Source organism: Sander lucioperca, chromosome 5, assembly GCF_008315115.2.
Source record: "Sander lucioperca isolate FBNREF2018 chromosome 5, SLUC_FBN_1.2, whole genome shotgun sequence".
Lineage (NCBI taxonomy): Eukaryota > Metazoa > Chordata > Actinopteri > Perciformes > Percidae > Sander > Sander lucioperca.
The window spans coordinates 2,347,290-2,366,987 of NC_050177.1; the positions used below are offsets into that span (position 1 = coordinate 2,347,290).

The 19,698-nt window shown below is 43.8% G+C and overlaps 1 protein-coding gene across 4 annotated transcripts in view; it reads right to left on the bottom strand.

Annotated features, from left to right (window-relative positions):
- Window positions 1-294: 294 nt before the first annotated feature.
- The window catches only part of sik2b (salt-inducible kinase 2b), a 53,014-nt gene continuing 33,610 nt past the window's right edge, over window positions 295-19,698 (bottom strand). The window contains exons 5-16 of one of the 4 annotated variants that reach the window (XM_031297015.2): window positions 18,071-18,195; window positions 17,800-17,923; window positions 13,298-13,524; window positions 12,313-12,465; window positions 11,754-11,912; window positions 10,023-10,254; window positions 9,651-9,944; window positions 7,180-7,337; window positions 6,232-6,345; window positions 5,974-6,059; window positions 4,653-4,711; window positions 3,376-3,502 (exon numbers count right to left, since the gene is read on the bottom strand). In XM_031297015.2, coding sequence (XP_031152875.1) covers window positions 4,672-4,711; window positions 5,974-6,059; window positions 6,232-6,345; window positions 7,180-7,337; window positions 9,651-9,944; window positions 10,023-10,254; window positions 11,754-11,912; window positions 12,313-12,465; window positions 13,298-13,524; window positions 17,800-17,923; window positions 18,071-18,195 — 1,712 coding nt within the window. In that variant the 3' untranslated portion in view covers window positions 3,376-3,502; window positions 4,653-4,671. Of the gene's footprint in view, window positions 3,527-4,652; window positions 4,712-5,973; window positions 6,060-6,231; window positions 6,346-7,179; window positions 7,338-9,650; window positions 9,945-10,022; window positions 10,255-11,753; window positions 11,913-12,312; window positions 12,466-13,297; window positions 13,525-17,799; window positions 17,924-18,070; window positions 18,196-19,698 lie in introns of all 4 variants that reach the window. The other 3 variants (XM_031297012.2, XM_031297014.2, XM_031297011.2) reach the window with 3 other exon arrangements.

The following is a 19,698-nucleotide window of genomic DNA, read 5'->3' on the forward strand; positions in this document are numbered from 1 at the left end:
CTGTTTTGCAATATATCTTATGGTTGGGTGCAACATTGTTGTTGAGTTAGTATCTCTGCTTGTTTGACTAAATGGTGACTTAAGCATTTGCTCTCTGATTCGGAGATCAAAACTGGCCGTTTTCTTGATAGATATGTTCAATGCGAGAAATATCTCAATGTGATGTCATATGGATTAATTATATTCAGGATTACAAAAGGTACACCACTAAAGAACAAAAGAAAACTTTGAATTGCCAACAGTGTTAGTCTGTTGTAGAGTGGATATACAATTATTCAGCATAAATTTTGATAATCAACATGTTGTTTGTCTTTTTTTTTTTCCTCCACAAAAGTGCCAATACGTTTTATCAGACTTGAGAGAAAACTAAATATGTTAAACTAAACATGATTTTGGACTGTTGGTCAGACGAAGCTGAATATGTCAACTTGGGCCCGGACACATTGTGATGGGCGTTTTTCACTATTTTCCGACATTTTATAGACCAAATAATCAAAAGATAGAATCATAAGATAATCTGATCATTAGTTGCAGCCTTAATATGTTGTTAAACAGTGTTAAAAGCATTTTAGGGTGGATTTTTCCTTTCAGTCATGCACAGGACTGCAACCACAGTTGGTCCACATTTTCAAGCCATCTTTTAAGACTGTTAACTGCAGCTGTAAAGCCTCCTTGTCATACCACTTTGGTACTTTAGAGTCTGATTGTGAACTCTAAGACATCTGCTCAGTCTGGTCTACATGCTGAGAACGACTGTCTTGTTTTGAAGGCTGACAAACACTCCAACAGTTGAACCCACGACCACTGAAGGTCACGCAGTCTGGCAGATGGGCACAATGTCGCAGTCCACTAATCTCATCTCAAGCCTCAACCCTCTCAATGTAGTTTTTAAATCATCATTATATGCCAGAGAAGATACACCTGTGCACTTCAACTAGATTGAACACAGTCTAAGTGCTGTAAAAATAAAAATAAAGATCTCTCATCTTGTTGCTGGTTCATTGTCAACCAAAGAGCAGTGGTGAGCCTGTAGTCAAAATCCAGTGTTAGGTGACTGATCTGCTGGTCTTTGTCTCCCAGGGGCCCCAATGTCAGAGAGTAAAACATTCTTTAATGAAATCTAATGAAGGGAATCTTTAAGGGGACATTCCATTATTATTAACATGATTCATCATTAATACAACTCAGAGGCATGACTGGAGCATAGAGTATGTAAACCCAAATAGATCTAAACGCTACGACTGTGCACTGAGGGGGAAAGCACAGTTTGTTATTCTGAATGGAGACGTCAATACAGTGTTTGTCTTCTTCAGACAAATGATGTGATGGATGCAGAAAATCTGAAGTAACACACACACACACACACACACACACACACACACACACACACACACACACACACACACACACACACACACACACACACACACACACACACACACACACACACACACACACACACACACACACACACCGTTTCCAGGCTTGTCCCTGCACTTCCAGGGCGAGTGAGGGGGAGATTATCTCCTGGTTACATCATCAGCTTAAGTGACGTCACTGCTGATGACTCAGAGGTCCCAGGGAACCAATCAGAGTTAGCTGTACAGGTGAGGCTTCCATTCATAATCCCTCAACATTAAGGATTAATATTGCTTCAGTATTGCCACAAAAATAGAATAATATTGACTGTCTAAAACGCCGCTACTTCTCAACCAAACACGTTAATTACATCAACCCTCATTTATCAGGAAAACACATGATCACAATTCAACTTTTAAACAGACGTGGGCATTTCGCCTGCAAAAACTGGCAACTACCCTCATCTTATTGAGTATAAAGAGACCTGGCAAGTGTGTGCAACAGGAAGGAAAGGTGAAAAAAAGCAGTTCAGTAGTGTAGGAAATAAATCAGGGTCAGTAGTTAAAAGTTATAAAAACAAAAAACTAGTACTTATGTCATGTGGTCTACACAAAAGCCTGCAGCTACAGGTTTGTGATCGATTATTTTTATTCAATTCAATTCAATTAACTAACACAAAATAGAGTTTAGCGCTGTTAAAAACACAAGCTCAACAAATGGTGCATTACTCCCAAACCTGGTGCTTCAATCAGCATGCTAAGGGTATTTGTTTAGGCAAATGACCATCAAGAGTTACATGTTGTTTTTTTGGAGTAGTGTAAATGTTAGTGTTGAAACCTGTGCACTCATCACGTTAGCGTTTGCTTTCACATTAGTGTGTAAAATAATTTCTATAAAATGGACAAAAAACACTAACGCTTGAATTTGCGGTGATTTCCATGGTATCGTGATAAATGAGGGCTATTTTGTTCAGTTGTTTTTTTATCTACTGAAATAAAAAAACACAGAAGTGTTTTGAGAATCAGTCTATTGATGTTGATGGTGTCCTATTTTAAATACACAAACACTGCCAGCTATTGTCTTTATGGTTGTATGACAGTCAGTCCTAAATTAGATCACTTCCAAACCATTTCTAGGTGAAATGCTGCACTCTGGCAGACTCCAGGATGTGCTGCACGCCGCAGTCCTCACAGGTGTCACAACGTCCGTGAAAACGGCAGCCTCGCCAAGTCAGCACGGCGAAGCCTGAATTGTGCCATATCGGACCTGTTCCTGCCTTACAGAGCTGATAAGAACAGAGGAGGAGAGGGAGAAAGGGAGGTAGGCTAAGGGATGATTGTGGTAGAAAGGTTGTCTGAGGTTCATCACAACTAAGAAATTAAGTTTGTATTAGTCATACAAAAATGAACACTTTTCCTTCCCTGTTGCTATGCTTGGTCTCCACTTATATCTCCATTCTCTCTGCTCTTAGTGCTGTGTAGGTTCTCATTGCTTAATACTGCTTTCTATTAACCCCCTCAGCTGGCTTTAGTTGACCAGTACGAAGCCATGCTGGGAGTCCACGGTCTCCATCATCTCACTGTCCAGGAGGGAGCCCTGCAACTCAGGCAGGCCCAGGCCATCTGATTGCCCCGGACCTGCCAAAACCCCAGCTTCAGCCTCTCCTGGAGCAGGCGGGGGCAACCAGGCAGGGTCTAGAGGGAACTCGTACTGCTCTGGATAAAGACCCTCAGTGGAAGGCCCCAGGGCCTGCTGCTCACAGCCTGCAGGGTAGCTGAAGCCCAGGCCACTGGAAGAGGCTTCATGAGGCAGGGAATGGTGGAGCTGGTGATGGAGGTGAGATCCAGCTGGCAGGTGTTGGGTGTAGTGGTGGTGGCTCATATAGGGATCATAAACCAGGCCCTCGCCCGGTTCCATCAAGGGACTCAGACTATGGGGGTGGCTGAAGGGAGGCGAGGCCTGAGGACTGCCCTGCTGCTGGGCGGCTGACATAGGGGGGCCCTGAGTGGAACTTTGAGATGGTGCCTGGTCCAGAGCAGGGCCGCCTGTCGGGAAGGATCCTTCAGCTATCTGCATCTGGTTGAAGTAGACCTGCAGCCCCATGCCATGCGACTGCTGCAGGTACATCCTCTTCTGGTTCAGTCTGTGGGGAGTGCAGTAGATCCCACTTAGATCAAGGCAACACTTTGAATCAACACAAGGACTAGCACAAAGCTTGCAAAAAATTGAATTCAAACATGGCATTCAATGTGTTTTGCTGTGATGTTTTGCTGGGGCGTAATCACAATACACTAATAAACAATACAATATTCAGAAAGTATCAAATTGTCCCCCCCCCAATAATGTATTGAGTCACACTATTTTTATGTGCATAAAATTTGGCACCCATCAACATTAATTTCAGGCAGATTTGGGACTGACGTCCCAAATCTGGGTTCATATGAAAGAGAATCGCAGCTGTTTTGGGTCGTGGCTAAACAGATACTAGTTTTGTCGAGACTGCGAAGCATAGCTTACACAATCCGTGACCTTATAATTGTAAGATTTAAAAGCTGAACAGCAAAGTGACACTGGGGTGAGCAGGGTCTACACTGCTAATAGAAGTAAACAGCTGACGCAAAAATACAAAAATTACATAAACATGTGTACACTTTTCCTGTGCAGCCCTCAATTATATGCTGGCTCCCTAAAAAGGACCTCAGTCAAAACTTAGAGAACGGATGAGTAATGAAAATGGTTCTAGAAGGCGCAGACCTCTCCAGTTGCCTCTCCGTCAGCTCTGCAAAATTGATGCTGAACTGTCAATTTTACAAATATTAGTTGTGCTTAGGGTGCCTGGATAGCTCACCTGGTTGAGTGTGCGTACCATGTATAAAAGCTCAGTCCTTGCCGCAGCGGTCACAGGTTCAATTCTGACCTGCGGCCTTTTGCTACGTCATTCCCCCTCTTTCTCCCCTTTCACATCTTCAGCTGTCCTGTGTAATAAAAGCCTAAAAAATGCCCAACAAAATAATCTTAAAAAATAAATATTAGTTATGCTTTATCTGGTCGACGTTGGCCGGCATGTGACTATGAGTCCCTCATAAGGATCGGGAAATCAACTTGCCAGTATCCAGCCGACTCTGCTAACTCTGCTAGCCCAATCTGCTAGCCTGGACTAGCTAACCAGCTGGCCAGTCAAGTTTAAAAATTTAAGCATCAGAGTAAACACAGAGGAAAAGATGAGCTCAAGACCATCTCTGCGCCCATCTCATGACTACGAGTCGCTCATCAGGATAGGGAAACCAACTCACCAGTCTCCTGCTGACTCTGCTAGCCTGGCCGGTCAAGGTTTTCAAATGTAAACATCAGACTAAACACAGAGAAGATGGCTATCAGCTACGACCTATGGCTACGATCCCGACTACGTGGACAAGCAAGACCATATCTGCGTCCACCACCATCTCTTTCAACACCGACTGCGACTTCTCTGCCGGGCATCCTGTTAGCCAGTGTATAGGCGTTGGACGGTGAGCTGGGTGGCCTCTGTGCCTATGTCGGTTTCTAGCAGGATGTCAGGAGCTGTGGTGTCCTTTTGGTGAGACTTGGCTGGATCCTGGAGTGCCACTGCCATGCAAATGGGAGACTCTTTTTCTGTGTGCCAATCTGACGGCCACATTTGGCTTTATGACGAATCATGCACAAGTTGAAGGAGCTGATGGGATAACATTTCACTGGAATTGTACCTCGTACGATTCCATGTGACAAACAAAATTGATTGATTGATTTAGGATTTAGTTTCTAAAAAATTATCCTTGGGGGAATTCCCCCCCAGGATGCCCTGGATGGTTGGGTCGCAAAAGGCATACATTGAAAATGGTCCCCCCAAATGTTAAATCAGTGATTCAACCCTGATGTTTTGCAATAGCCTGGTCCCAGACCACCGAATCGCTTCCCACATAACCAATTTGTTCAGCGATGCAAATAGGCCTGTTGTGCTCATTGACGATTGGAGAAACAGTCAGAGCTTAGTACATCCATGAAAAATAGCGACAGAAAAATGGGGAGAAGCGTGGATGAGAGACAGTTGTACAGAAATAACTACTCTTAATTCTGTTCCTGGTAAAGTAAAAATAAATGTGTTCACACACAACCTGAGCCGAAGAAGAGTGCCGCTTCACGACAACAGACAGCACAATGCACACACCCACAGCAGTGACTGTTTTCAACAAGAATTTCTAGCATGTATAATGTGTTTAGAAAGAAATCACTGATTTTGCTGACTTTAAATCAACACATTTCTTTAATCAATGTGAAAAACGTTGACTGCCACTACCAACTGCTACTACAGTTAGAGCAAAACCGAAAACAAAATAACCCCCTTATTAAAAAGAAATCAGCAAACATGAACACAATGTCAGGCTGAATGACTGATGTGAAACAAAATGGCACTTCAGTCTGATTATCAGGCAAGGTAATTGTAGCATTGTAACAATACAATCTAAATACAATCTTCCAGCAGTGACCTTTCACCACAGCTAAATTAACACAAGGCACTGAAAATATTTCATAAAATGGAGAAAAAAAAGAATAAAAAATAAAATGTGTGGAGAAAACATTTACAGTGTGATTTACCTGTGTTCCTGCAGCTGTTGCTCTAAACTTCGAGTATCCTGACAGAAAAGTTGGCAGCTAGCGGGACTGTTAGCCAAGACGTTGGCCTTTGGGGTAGATAGAAGAGAGATGATGGTGTTCAGGATAATTACAATGGTAACAATGGCTACAAACTGTTTCATTATTGTTGCATCATGGCAGAGGTGATAATCCTTACATTTCTAAATGGTATCACTGAATGTTATGCAAAACAGCCAAATAATGAATGATAGACTGTACCTGTAGTCTATGAGTGAGGTATTGTGTCTCTAAACTCTGTCTGCGGGACAGCAGAGGCGGCTGCAGCCCGCCTTGGTATAAAGCTAGGCCCTCTTGTTGCTTGGATGCTTCACCCTTCAATCAAAAACATTAGAACAAGGGATGTTTATGCTCATGTACACGCATGCATGTGGACACACGTATCCCAGATCCCCTTTCCTATCAGCTAATAAAGCTGTGTCAGGGTCTGGGTGCCTCATCGTGTGGTCTAACTGGATTATCCATGCTGTCTCCTGCCCAAATGCCTGTGTGGTGACTGATCAGCCAGATGCCTTTCTCTAAATGGCATGTACCACAGGGATAACACAGTAGTTAAATGAAATGAAAGCAAATTAAAAGGATGATGGGGCCTGAGCATCATAACCAACAAAGAGCTACGTTATTGTATTATGAGAGATGGATAAAAGGAAAACAACTAGATATTGTCTGCTTCCACAATTGATTTTGTGTGTTGTTGTTTTTACTGGAAAGCCTATGGATCTTCCCTTAAATGGTTCCCCTTGCAGTGTGTCTGTTTGTGTGTCATTTTGTGTATATGTGTACCCGTCTTTGTGTGTGATTGCAGTTTGGGCCTACTCAGCGCCAGTCGCTACTATGGGTAAGTGATTGACTTCAACAATGGCTACATTCACTTTGGCCTAGGCTCCAGGCCCCAGGGGATGGGAGACAGTAAACAAGCCACAGTTGGCTGCCTCTCCTGGGGTTACACAACAGCCTGGGTGCCAGTTTTTTCTTTTTCTTTTCTGGGCAACATGGACTAAGGATAGTAGAGGTACTGAGGCTGAGAATGGGTTTGGGAAGAGAAAGATTTTTAATAGGTTAGAGTTAAGGATATGTGTGTGTGTGTGTGTGTGTGTGTGTGTGTGTGTGTGTGTGTGTATGGTTGGGTATTTATGCAACAGGACGGACCTCCAGGAGGTTGTGTAAGTGGTGCTGAGGTCCCAGGGGGCCCATGGCAGCCCCTTCCCCAGTGCCCATCTGCTCCACCAGCATCTGGACTTTGTTCAGCTCCAGGATGCCTTTGGTCCTCGCCAAGTTCTGGAGGTGCTGACGAAACGCAACCAGACCTGAAAGCATAAACAAATCCCCACAATACAAAAGTCAGTATTGATTCTTGCAGCTGATCAAAAGAATCACTTCTCTCTTCACAACACAATGTCAAAGGCTCTATCCACTAAGAGAGTCAGCCTTTATCCTCACTGACGTTAGCAAACTGGTTGACTGGTTAGCACTTTTCATCGCCCCTACTGATAATGTGGCTGGATGTACGTCATGAGGAGCTGCAGGTGTGTGTGACAGTATATGTGTGTGTGTGTGTGTGTGTGTGTGTGCGCAACAGCAAGTAGCTCTGATAAGACCCATCCAGTGGTGACGAGCTGTGGCTGTGAACGATAGGACCTGACTCACCATGATGGTGGGAGTTATTTAAAACCAGAGTCAGCAGTCTGACGCAAAAGGAATCCACTGCATCAACACTCTCCAAAGAGGATTATGAAGAAAAAAATGAATAAATAACCGAAAATACCAACTGGGAGCGCACAGTTCAGGCTGTCAATGTAGTGCTATAGAAGTAACATTTTTAAGCCATAATCATAGTTTCTACTTGGCTAAAGCACAGGTGATTTACAACCAGCAGGCACAGAATAATGTAGTAAAGGGAGAAAAAAAATAAAAAATGGTAGATTGAGGTTGTTTAAAAGGACAATTCCGGCGCAAAACGAACCTAGGGGTTAAAAATGTGTACCCACTCTGTCGCTCTCTGGGACATGTTTTCATACTAATCAAATGAGTTTATAGCTTGAAACAAGCCAGCGTGGACCACTGATTAGCTTACAAGGATAGTGTTCGGGGCACAGGGAAAGTAAAAACGAATCGCTATTTATACCACTAATACCACTCAAAATATCACCACACTTCAACAGTAGCATAATGAGGGTCCCTAAATGTCAACCAAAGCATTGAGAACTTTGTAAGTGTACAGACAGTTTATTAAAAAGATAGTTTAGGAAGACAGTAGCTCCCAAGACGGCGGCCGCCTGTATACGAGAACGCGACAAAGTTCTCAATGCTTCGGTGCGCTAGCGTCTTTCAAGCTACAAACTCATTTGATTAGCATGAAAACATGTCCCAGAGAACGACAGAGTGGGTACACATCTGTTATTAACCCCCTAGGTTCGTTTTGCGCCGGAACTGTCCTTTAACTTTCCCTCTTATGTTTGGGCTCCTTTTTCTCTCTGATGTGGAGACAAATCCTGCCTGCCACAGACTGAAACTTTGAAAAGAGAAAGAAAGCAAGACAGAGAATGAGCTTGAACAGAGGGAGAAAAAGAGTGAGTGAAAAAGAGAAGGATAGAGAAAGAGAGGGAGAGAGAGAGAAGGGGGGGTGAGATATGTGGGCTGAGAACCTTCAAAAATATCTGTCTGTGATTCATAATGTGAATCATCACCGTCATAGTCGTCAGAGAGACGAGAAAAGGATGAGAGAGGGGGAAGAGACAGGAAAAAAGTGTGTGAAAGAGAGGAGCAAATGAGAGAGGGAATGAGGCACTTTTATTTATATATATATATATATATATATATATATATATATATATATATATATATAAATATATAAAATAAATAAAAGTGCCTCATTCCCTCTCTCATTTGCTCACCCTCCTCTCTTTCACACACTTTTTCCCTGTCTCTCCCTCCTCTCTCATCATATAACAAACACACACACACACACACACACACACACAGTGTACATGTGTATGTGTGTGTGTGTGTGTGTGTGTGTGTGTGTGTGTGTGCGTGTGTAGAAGGGTTTGAGAGAGCAGCTGCAGCAGGGGTGTTGCATTTATGTCATAATAATCAATGCTCTTCCTCTTGACTGGTGCTCTGTGGATCCCAGAGCCTCAGACATATTCACATTGACACTTTATACATCAAACTCTCTGCAGCTTGTAGTGACTGGGCTTTAAGAAGACGTGCCGGATCTGGCATCAAATTGACACTTGGCTGATCTGTGATTTTAAAGCATTTCTCTCAACCTGTCTTGTTCCCTTCCACTTCAGACAGTGATTTTTTTCTGTGATGTGTCACAGAATATCTTTATGCAATCTCTCAAGAGCATGTCTGACCTTGCTGCATTCAGCTGTGTACTGTATATAGAGCAATAGGGAACAGAATTTCGTTCCACTGGCTCAAAAATACTTCCCTAACTAAAAATGTACTACTGTACAGATTAAGTATAAATACTGTACCTCCTGAGCCACAGCCACTGCCTTAACCCAATATGAAGTCAATGTAGTCTGAGTGCATAAACTGAAATGAGGGTCCAAAAAGAACAATGAATGGATATAGGGAAAAAAAGACAAATTAACACTGTTGGTCCTGACCTTGGGTGAGGGAGGTGTCGGAGGCACGGCGTCCTTCTCTGAAGCTGATGGGGGAGCGGTTGTGTGTCTCCCTGTGCTGCGAAGTCAGAACGGCCATTGCTGGGTTGGCGGGCCGAGCATTCAAGAAAGGTGTAGGAGTGACGCCGGGAGAAGAGCTGTTGGCTGGTACTACTTCACTGAGAGAGGGGGGATCCTCCAGGAGGCCGAGGTCGCTGTGCATTGAGCCCATGTCATGGCCCATGTCCGAGTCCACGCTGCCCATGGAGGGGTTGTGGCCTAGAGCAAATAATTTACCTGGGGGACAACATTCTTTATTTTAAACAGCTCTGCTTTAGCATTAGATGCATGTGATAGACTTAGGTGACATCATACCTTGGTTCCAAGGCCCCGGCTGATTGGTCACCTCGGAGAGGGTGTGTCGCCTTTGGCCGAACCGAGCTGTTTGATAGGCTGAGGGCAGGTGGGGCGGATCATCCTCTGTGTCGGGCTCCTCAGTCTCGATGCCCTCATCGATCGACGTCTCCATCATGTTGCTGGGTGACGAGGTGGAGGACTTGCGGAGGACAGTGGGGGGAGGCAAGGGGTCCAGCAGGCAGCCGTTCACCTAGATGCAGGGGGGATAAGAAGGGACAGAAAGAGAGAATGATAACTATACATTCAAAACATACTGTGCCAGGAAGGAAACAGCTGAACATTGAAGGACACACTGTTGGTCAAATCAGGCATTTTAAACACACACAGGGTGCACGCGAACACGTACAAAGGAGACCCCCATACTGAGAATGAGGGCTCCATTAGTTACTCTCCTCCCTCTGTTTTCCCTCAACTCACCACAGTTGGTCTCATACTGGGAGTGTGTGCGTTGTTTGTTGCAGCATGCAGGCCTGTTTATGTTAGCATAGAGGTGGAGGGTGGGAATGAAGGAATGCAGGGCCAGGAAGTGAGCTTTGACTAAAAGTGCTGTGTGACACACACACACACACACACACACACAGATAAAGATCATCTGCATGAGTGGCTGCAGCAACCAGAAAGCCTGGTGTTGGTCTAGAAAAAGCAACTTTTCCCAATTCCCCATCTGCTTTCTGTAGTGTGCTGGGATAGGAATGCAGTTACTCAACGCACACACGCACGCACAAGAAGAGCGAAAGAAGCTGAATGGAGAAGGAAGAAGAAAGAAAAAAAAACTAAAAAAAGAAAAGATGAGATGTTGGCTGATTGGTAGGCGGTCGCTGTGGCAAGATGGAGCAGCACAGCAGCTTTCTGTCCATGTGTGTTCACTCAGCTTCGCAATAGGTCACATCATCATCACAGGACAGCTTACATAACCAGGCTCCATTCACCCAGATAACATGCACTCTGTCTTTGTTCCGCTTAAAACACACACACACACACACACACACACACACACACACACACACACACACACACACACACACCTCTTTATTGGAGTCAAGCGAGGGGGTGGGATGGAAAAGAAATCTTGACATTGCATCTATGTATGTGTGTGTGTTTGTGCATGTGTGTTTGTGTTTGTTTGTGTGTAGTCCTGCAGGTGTGTGAGGCCATCATCTCAGACCACTGGTGTCTGTGTTCTGTAACAGTCGGTCAGCTCAACAACAGGACTAAAGGAAAAGGTCGCTGGTTGGTACAGATAAAAAAAGATATAGTGAGAGCACTCTGTGTGTTTGTGTGTGTGTGTGTGTGTGTGTGTGTGTGTGTGTGTGTGTGTGTGTCAAGAAGCCTTGCAGGACAGGCAGCTGTCCTGTCTGATGTGTGCTGGCTGAGTTCTTACATAAGAGAAGAAGTCAACTGCACTCTGGCAGGTTGACAGAGCAAGCCAATGCTCAAAACCTCAAAAGGAGTCACACACACACACACACACACACACACACACACACACACACACACACACACACTTCTGATTCACAATGAGTGGGTATGCTTGTCAAAGCAAATCAACGTCAAACTTATGTTTCAGGCCATCGTTGTGCAAGCTGATAATGACCGTAATAACTACAACTTCAATAACCGAAAGAGGACGAACACACAAACAGAAAGACACCTGAAGTCTCAGGCTGTTTTTACTGGTATTGGACCTACTTTGGGTATGTTGACGTCCTCCACCATGAAATGCTGCTCCAGGGGACTTGTAGTCTGGGTGAAGGAAAAAGCATCAGGGGAGGCTTGGGGCACAGCAGGGGAGCGCAACAGACGAACTCCCTGCGGGAGCAAACCCACCTGTGCTGAACCACTGGTCGACTGCAGAGAGATAGAAAACAGAGACTTTGACATTAAATCAAAGAACCTTCTCCAATTCGTGGCCAATATTTAACAACATCCTTGATAATAATGCAATTACGACTTTGACTAAGATCCTAGATGGTGAAGGAAATGAAAGAGAAATTGCAAAGTGTCGCTAAGAACAGACCGTGGGCAAAGAAAAGAAAATTATGAATAATGTAACTGAAGCAGACGCATTAAGATCAAGGCTGGCCAGAACAGAAGCTGGCTGGATAAATAAATGAATGGGTGGTGTCTGTCCGTTTGATTGTTCATGGGTGCAGGTGTGAATAATGGAGCTTTGATCAGGGATGCATGTATAGTAATCTCTGTACACATCATTCAGAACCCCATTGTTGGCATGATGCGCTGTGGCTACCTTGGCGACAGTCTGTTCGGCGATGGTGCTGGGCCGTCGCTGGCGGGGGTCGAGCCGCTGTTCGACGGGGAAGCTACAGCGATGGGCCTTGAGGCGCTCCACCAGCAGGTAGTAGATAGCAGCAAAGTGGTTGTAGCTTTTGTTCTGCAGAGACTGGGGGATGACAGACAACATAAATGGCAGCGTCTGTAATTGAAGTTATTACTAAAGCACACCTTCCATTGTGGATGACTGCGACAGCTCTTAAGATACGCTGAGATAATGCTTTGTTACTGTTCAGTGTGAAATTGGGTTATTGCAGCAGCTAAAGAGCAGAGTATAGATAAGAAACACAATATACAGAATGTATAAAAAAAAAAGACAGCACATAGAATATGGGATATTTTTGCTGAATATTGCATACACAAATGAACCACAAGGCTACCAGTGCACGTACAATCCATCATTACATACCTGTGTGCAAAAATAGAGCAAGTATAGTTATTTTCAATATTTATCTGTGCAAATTCAATGGCGCACTTGACCTTTCCATACAAAAGACAATATACGTTTTTGCATTGTTGTATATTTTTTATGTATGGTCCTAAATTTTAGTTTTAGTTCAGTTTCTACTTAAGATTGTAATTTATTTTATTGATGTAGTCATGTAAAAAGTACAATATTTGCCTCTGTAATGTAGCAAAGTAGTAGTGGAGTAAAAATGGGCTAAAATAGACATACTCAAGTAAGGCAAATTACCTCAAAATTGTACTTGAAGACCATACTCAAGTAAATGTGCCGTTTCTTTCCACCACTGGCTGGTCTAGTAAATGAGGAACTTATTGCACACATTCGTATCCTTCTTGTGTCTGTGGGCAATCACCTTCATCATTCTGCTTGGGTGCATCGAGTAAAACTGTTATCTCCCTCACAGTCTGAAGCTCTGACCTTTAAACCTGACCCCTTCTTACCCTTGTTGAATAAATAAAGCCAGCTAAGTCCTCACCTCTATAGTCTTGTGCTGGTCGATGCCAAGGCTGTGCATCAGGCGAAGGACCTGTTCGCTGTACTCTCCCACAACCGCCTCGCCCTCAGGAGTTGGAGGCTGTTGGTACAGAACAGGCCTCTGTACGGGAGCGTACAGAGCCATCCACTTGTGCTCCTTGATCTGGGCCACAGACAGACGCTTTGATGGGTCCAGGACCAACATCCTGCGGATCAGGTGCTCACAGTCTGCGAGGGGTGGGAGAGAACAATCAATCATAGATGATGTGACAAGATTTTTATAGCCTTTCATATTTTAGGTAGCCTGACAAGCCAGACCCACATCAAGATGTTGGGTCTGGGAACTCACCATTGGCAGGGCTCAATCCGAGGGGCGGGATAAACGGTTGTCTTTCAAATTCCCTCTGCACTCATAGCCAACGCTAGTTGATAGATTAAACTTTTGCCGTATTGGGTCGGCAAAACTCCGAACACATTTTCCTTTTTTAAGAATGATTTCAGTGCTTAACTCCAAGTAGTCCAGAGTCGCGGCTAAAGCCGATTCGAAAGACCGCTGTTCGCTAGCAGCAGCAGCCATCGTCTTTGTTTTCAAGTAGTAGGGAATTCACGCGGAACCGTCGCAACTCTGCCGTCCTTATGTTAAGCCCACCCACTGACTCTATACACGATGTGATTGGCCTGACCAGAATTTGGTTTTTCCAGCTAGCAAGCCAAGGGAGAGTTGCTAGACTGACCCTGGCTGCAAATTACATTTGCTGCCGCTAGGGTGCGTCTAGATTTCTAGACTATATTTTAGTATCACCACTTTTAAAAAAGGAAGAGGGTGTTTATGTTGTTGTTTATAACGCCGAGCACTGTATACTATATAAGCTACGTTGAAGCAAATTACATCGGCCATCCTGATATCGATGGGGAGCTCGTTCCACCATTTGGGAGCCAGGACAGTGAACAGTTGGGATTTCGTTGAGTGATTAGTTCTCCCTCGCTGTGAGGGGGCAGCCAGCAGTTTGGCTGATGCAGAACGAAGTGGGCGGGTTGGGGTATATGGTTTGACCATGTCCTGGATGTAAGCGGGTGCTGATCCGTTCGTGGCCCTGTACGTAAGTACTAGTGTCTTGAAGCGGATGCGGGCCGCAATTGGTAACCAGTGAAGAGAGCGGAGGAGCGGTGTAGTGTGAGAGAACTTGGGGAGGTTGAAGACAAGTCGAGCCACTGCATTCTGAATGAGCTGCAGGGGTCGGATGGCACATGCAGGCAGGCCAATCAGGAGGGAGTTGCAGTAGTCTAGACGTGAGATGACTAGAGCCTGAACCAGAACCTGAGCCGCCTTCTGCGTTAGAAGGGGACGTATCCTTCTGATGTTATGCAGCATGTATCTACACGATCGGGTGGTTGCAGCAATGTTAGCAGTGAAGGAGCAGTGAAATTAAGCCACAAAGCGTTATGTCCTTGACAAAGTAGCCCAGATAAAGTGGAGCAGAAATAAAAATGTAAGAGCTTTAAATCTGCTGAATTATTTTTTTGGTTTCCTCTGCCGTCAGTTCTGAGCAGTGTGTCTACACTCTTTTCTACTTTCCTCCCTTGCTTATGAGAGCTCCTCACCTCTAGTTAGTGGCTAGATGAGTTTGACGTCAGACACAGCTGGGTTCTTAACAGGATTACAGTTCCCCTGGCTGCGCTGCTTTGGCCTGCCTGCACCCCTACTGCCTGCACTGCATTCCTGCCCACCACACAGCATCTTTACCCATTTACCCTGCTGCTACAGTCTCAAAGCAAGACAGGTGTGTTCTTAACAAATAGGCCCTGCAGTTGTTCATTATCTACTTGATCTTTAATACTATCTTCATTAAAATATGTTTTTGAAATGAATGATCTCTACCTTGAGTTTTTTTTTTAATTGATTGAAAATGCATTGACATATAGCTGGAATAAAATCAGCAAAATATTTCTTTAAGTGACTAAAGTTGTTCTCTTTTTGAAGTTAATTTAAAAATCGAATTATCATATTGTCTTTAGTCCATTATGGTCACTTTAAAATAAACTTTAAAGTCATACTCATTTAAATGTTATTAAACCTAGTGATTTTAGAGTTTACAAAGAGTTGTAAATGTCTACACAAGCAACCTTCTGCAGGTCACCTTTTTCCCTTATTCTCCTGCTCTACCAATAGCCACAGATATTCTGTCTTCTGTCAGAGAGTTAGGAGAGAGCAGTTCATAAGCCCAAGGACATGGCTGCCAACAGTTACTCCCTGCTTCACATTCTTCCCAGTTGCCCTGCTGATCTACTAACATATGTTTACATCACATTTTTTCTACCTTGTGCCTGGCGGTTCAGCCAACTCAATTTTTTCCCATTATGTACATAACCAGTCCTAACCTTCACTACACTTTTGCCCCATGCTGTGGCATCTAAGCAGCTGCTAAGTTACAACATGCTTCAAATACAATACACTACAATTTGTTTGACCCAGTGGTTACTCAGGCTCTGCTCGTTGCTACAGCCGTGTTTATAGCAACAGTTGAAACTGAGCACATTTTTCAAAGCTACTAACCACCAGGGAAGGTTGGACTATGTAAAGGGGATGGCACTGCATAACCGTCTAGCCGGCTGGCCGGCTGATTGATTGACACACTTTTCTTAGCCAGTACATTACACCACCATGACTTAACCACAGAACCATCCCAGTTAACACTTGCAATGTCCCAGTGGTGTAAAGTTGCACTAAGTCCTCTGAACTCTGTTGCAAGAAGTTGGAGGGCAGAGACTAGGTACTGTGGCTGACGTTATCGTATCTATTTCACTGAATTTATCAGACACATGAGCTTACAAATAACAGACTGTAATTAATACATATAAAATGTAACCATCATGCATGACTGTGAACATGAGCGTAACCCTACATAGACATTTATGTAGACATACAGAAATTTATAAATGAAATGTAACACAAACTGCAATTCAAAGCTTTCAAACATCACCAGTTTTCACTTGAATTTCAAAAAACACCCAATTTTGTTTCAGTGTGGGCTGTGATTGGCTAGCTGTACTTCTGCAATGCAGGACAGAAGAAACAAAATGTCACAAGCAGCAAAACAAGCAGCTGAGCTTCACGTGTGTATTTTTTTTAATTTCTAAATGGGTTCTTAATTAGCTTAATTAAAGCTAAATAAATTAGCAGATAAATCAATTTGTTAACAGAAAGCTATTTTGCAAATCCATTAATAGATTAGTAATTTTTTAAAGACAAAATTCCAATCATGTGCTGCTTTTCTCAGTTTTATATAATATTAATTGTTTACATAATCTTTGGGATGATCTGACAAAACAAGCAAATTGAGGAAATCACATTGGACTCTGAGAACTTGTGATAGGCATTATTTTACTTTTTTATTCTGACCTTTTTTGTAGAGCAAATGATTCTGGTAACATGACCGTTGGCTGTTTTGTACAACTATTTACCAGGTCTGTGTAATATGCAACAGCAGGGGAGACATAAGACAACCCTTACTGCTGTTATTTAGTTAGTAAGTTGGGAGTAGTCCACACAAGAGTTTACTGTGCAGTTCTAGGCTGTGCTGTGTACGACAGTGTTGACCAGGGAGAGAAACAAGTGGAGATGAGATGGACCGTTTCTGGATGAAGAAATCAGCACACTCTGTTCTCCTTGTTCAGGGAACAGGGGCTGGACTGGGGGTGGGGAGGCGGGTTTAAGTGTCAGTCTGGCCACGGAGCTGACATTACACTCCTACATTCCCCTTATGTCTTAATTGTTTCAAGATCCTGAACAAATCTGGATGAGTCTCTCACCACAACCCCTGTTGAGAAAGTGCTACAGACTTGCAGATGGGACACACAGAAACAAGACAAGAGAAACAGACAGGGCCACAGACTAACAGAAATATGTCTCACAGATATAGTGTGAGAGTTAGACACACATACAAACAGGCAGAGTCTCCTCAGAGAGACAGACAGGCGAACTGCTGGAAGGCTTCACTGGCTCTTTCCCAGGTTACATAAACAGCTCCAGCTCTGGAATTAATCTCCTGCCAGCTAGCTAGCACAGCCGCTAACAGCAGGGCTGCTTTGAGACAGTTAGCCAACCTGACTCACTCTGCAGCCTGCATGCACGTACAGAAACACTGACGCACGTATTCACATTACAGAGGACAATGACAGAGTGTCTTCTACTGTATCCCCTTCAAATGAGCGTAATGCTCTCTCATTAATGAAATGACCCCCCGAGTGGTTGCGGCGAACGTTCAACAGTATGGTGACTCCAATAGGAAAGCATGATCTTTTCATCCGAGTGGCAGTATCCCTCACGGGAATACATGCCATTTTGCCTCAGCTCGAATACATGCCGTGACAAGAGAGACCGGAAGGTGTCTCACAAATACACTGCATGTGTGTAAATTCACAGGAATGTGAGATACTGAGGAGTGGGAGTTGGCATAGTCAAATCTTATTGTGTGTTCAATATCCCAGAGAGTCTCTTCTTACCTTCAGTCATGAAGTAGGGGATGCGAAACCTTCCTTCTAGGACTCTCTGTCGAAGTACAGGCAGAGTGGGCCCATCGAAGGGCAACGCACCACATACCAGCACATATAGCACCACCCCCATACTCTGAACATGAAAAGATGCGCACACACACACAGACAGAGAACAAGGTCAGGGCAGTAGATATATCAATCAGAGGAGACTGTAAATAAGGTTGTAAGATTATCACACACACACACACACACACACACTTCATAAAATCACTCGTCTTACCCAGATGTCTAGCTGTGGGCCCTCATACTGTTGCCCCTCAAAGACCTCTGGAGCAGCATAGGGCGGGCTGCCGCACCATGTGGCCAGAGGCTCCCCGGGCTGGAAGAAGTTCCCGAATCCAAAATCTACACAGGGCAAAACAGAAGGGGGGTGGTGGTTGGTTTGGGAGGGAAGGTACAGATAATTCTAGAGATGTGGATACCAGTAGCGGTATAGGCTCCGATACTGCCTAAAACGCTGGTATCGGTATCGGGAAGTACTGGAGTTTATGCAACGATCCGATACCACGTAATAAAGCCCTAAAGAAAATCTACGTTAAAGTAGTTTATTTATGTTCTTTTTCCGTTATAACTGACTGTCAAACTGGATAATAAAAGAAAGTTCTGTGGCATTCATGTTTCACAAAGAGTTTAACCTGAGCCAGACCGACAACAAAGATAGAAATAATATCACATCCATACAGAGATAGTAGTATACAGTTGTTAAAACATAATAAAATATATGACACACTGGTATCGGATCGGTACTCGGTATCAGCCGATACGCAAGTTCAGGTATCAGAATCTGTATCGGGAAGCAAAAAATGGTATCGGGCCATCTCTAGATAATTCAAAAACATATGTGTAGCTGCGGTGAAAGATTGTGCAGAAGTGGTCAAACTGCATGCAGAAAATGTCCAGAACAAAGGTGGGTTATGCCTTGTGACTCCATGGGGTCTGCAGGTTTTGCATAATGTAATATGTGATCAACATATTTGTAAGTTGAGGAAACAGATCTTTGTATGAGGTAACCTCCCCAGGAGACTGACATGAGGTCATCAATGCTGTGCTCTGATTGGTTGTCTGTAGAGTGACTAAAACTCAGATTTGATTCTTCAGAAATACACACAAAAGGCTGAGAAGACCCGTATGCCTTTCATTAAAATCCAACTAAAGCCGCAGTAAAATCTTCCAAATCACACTGAGCCAACTTGCATTCCTGCAATTACTCAGCCAATCCCCTTTTTGTATTAGTTCGTATCTTTCTTCCTCCCTCTCATCCCACCTTCCTCTTTCTCAAACCTTTCTCCAGTAAATGATTCGTCTCTTCATGCTAATTTGGTTTTTACAAGACTTGCTACTAGTTATTTTTTGTGGTGCTGAGATGATTAACCCATTAGTGCATCAACAGACAATTAGTTAATCACTATTTTCATAACTAATTCGTTATTCTTAATACTTTATCAGGAAAAAAATTCTTAACATTTGCTGGTTGTAGCTTCTCAGATATGGGGATTTGATGGTTTTCTCTGCCTCATAAGATTTGTAAATGGCATCTTTTCAACTGCTGGAGCTGCTCCCCCTGCGACCCAATACCGGATAAGCGGACGAAGATGGATGGATGGATCTTTTCAACTTGTGATATTTTATCAGTGTTAGGACTAACACATTACAAAGACAGTTCGCTAGAGAAAACAACAGCATGAAAGAGATGCGAAAAAGATGACAGCATGAAGTACCTGCCCCTGCTACTTTCTGGCTACGGACGGGTCTAACCAAAGTAGCACTAAACACCTTGACTATGTTTGGATCGACTTACAGCTGTGAGTAAGCTTTCTCCGCTATGAACATTATTAAAACCAATTACAC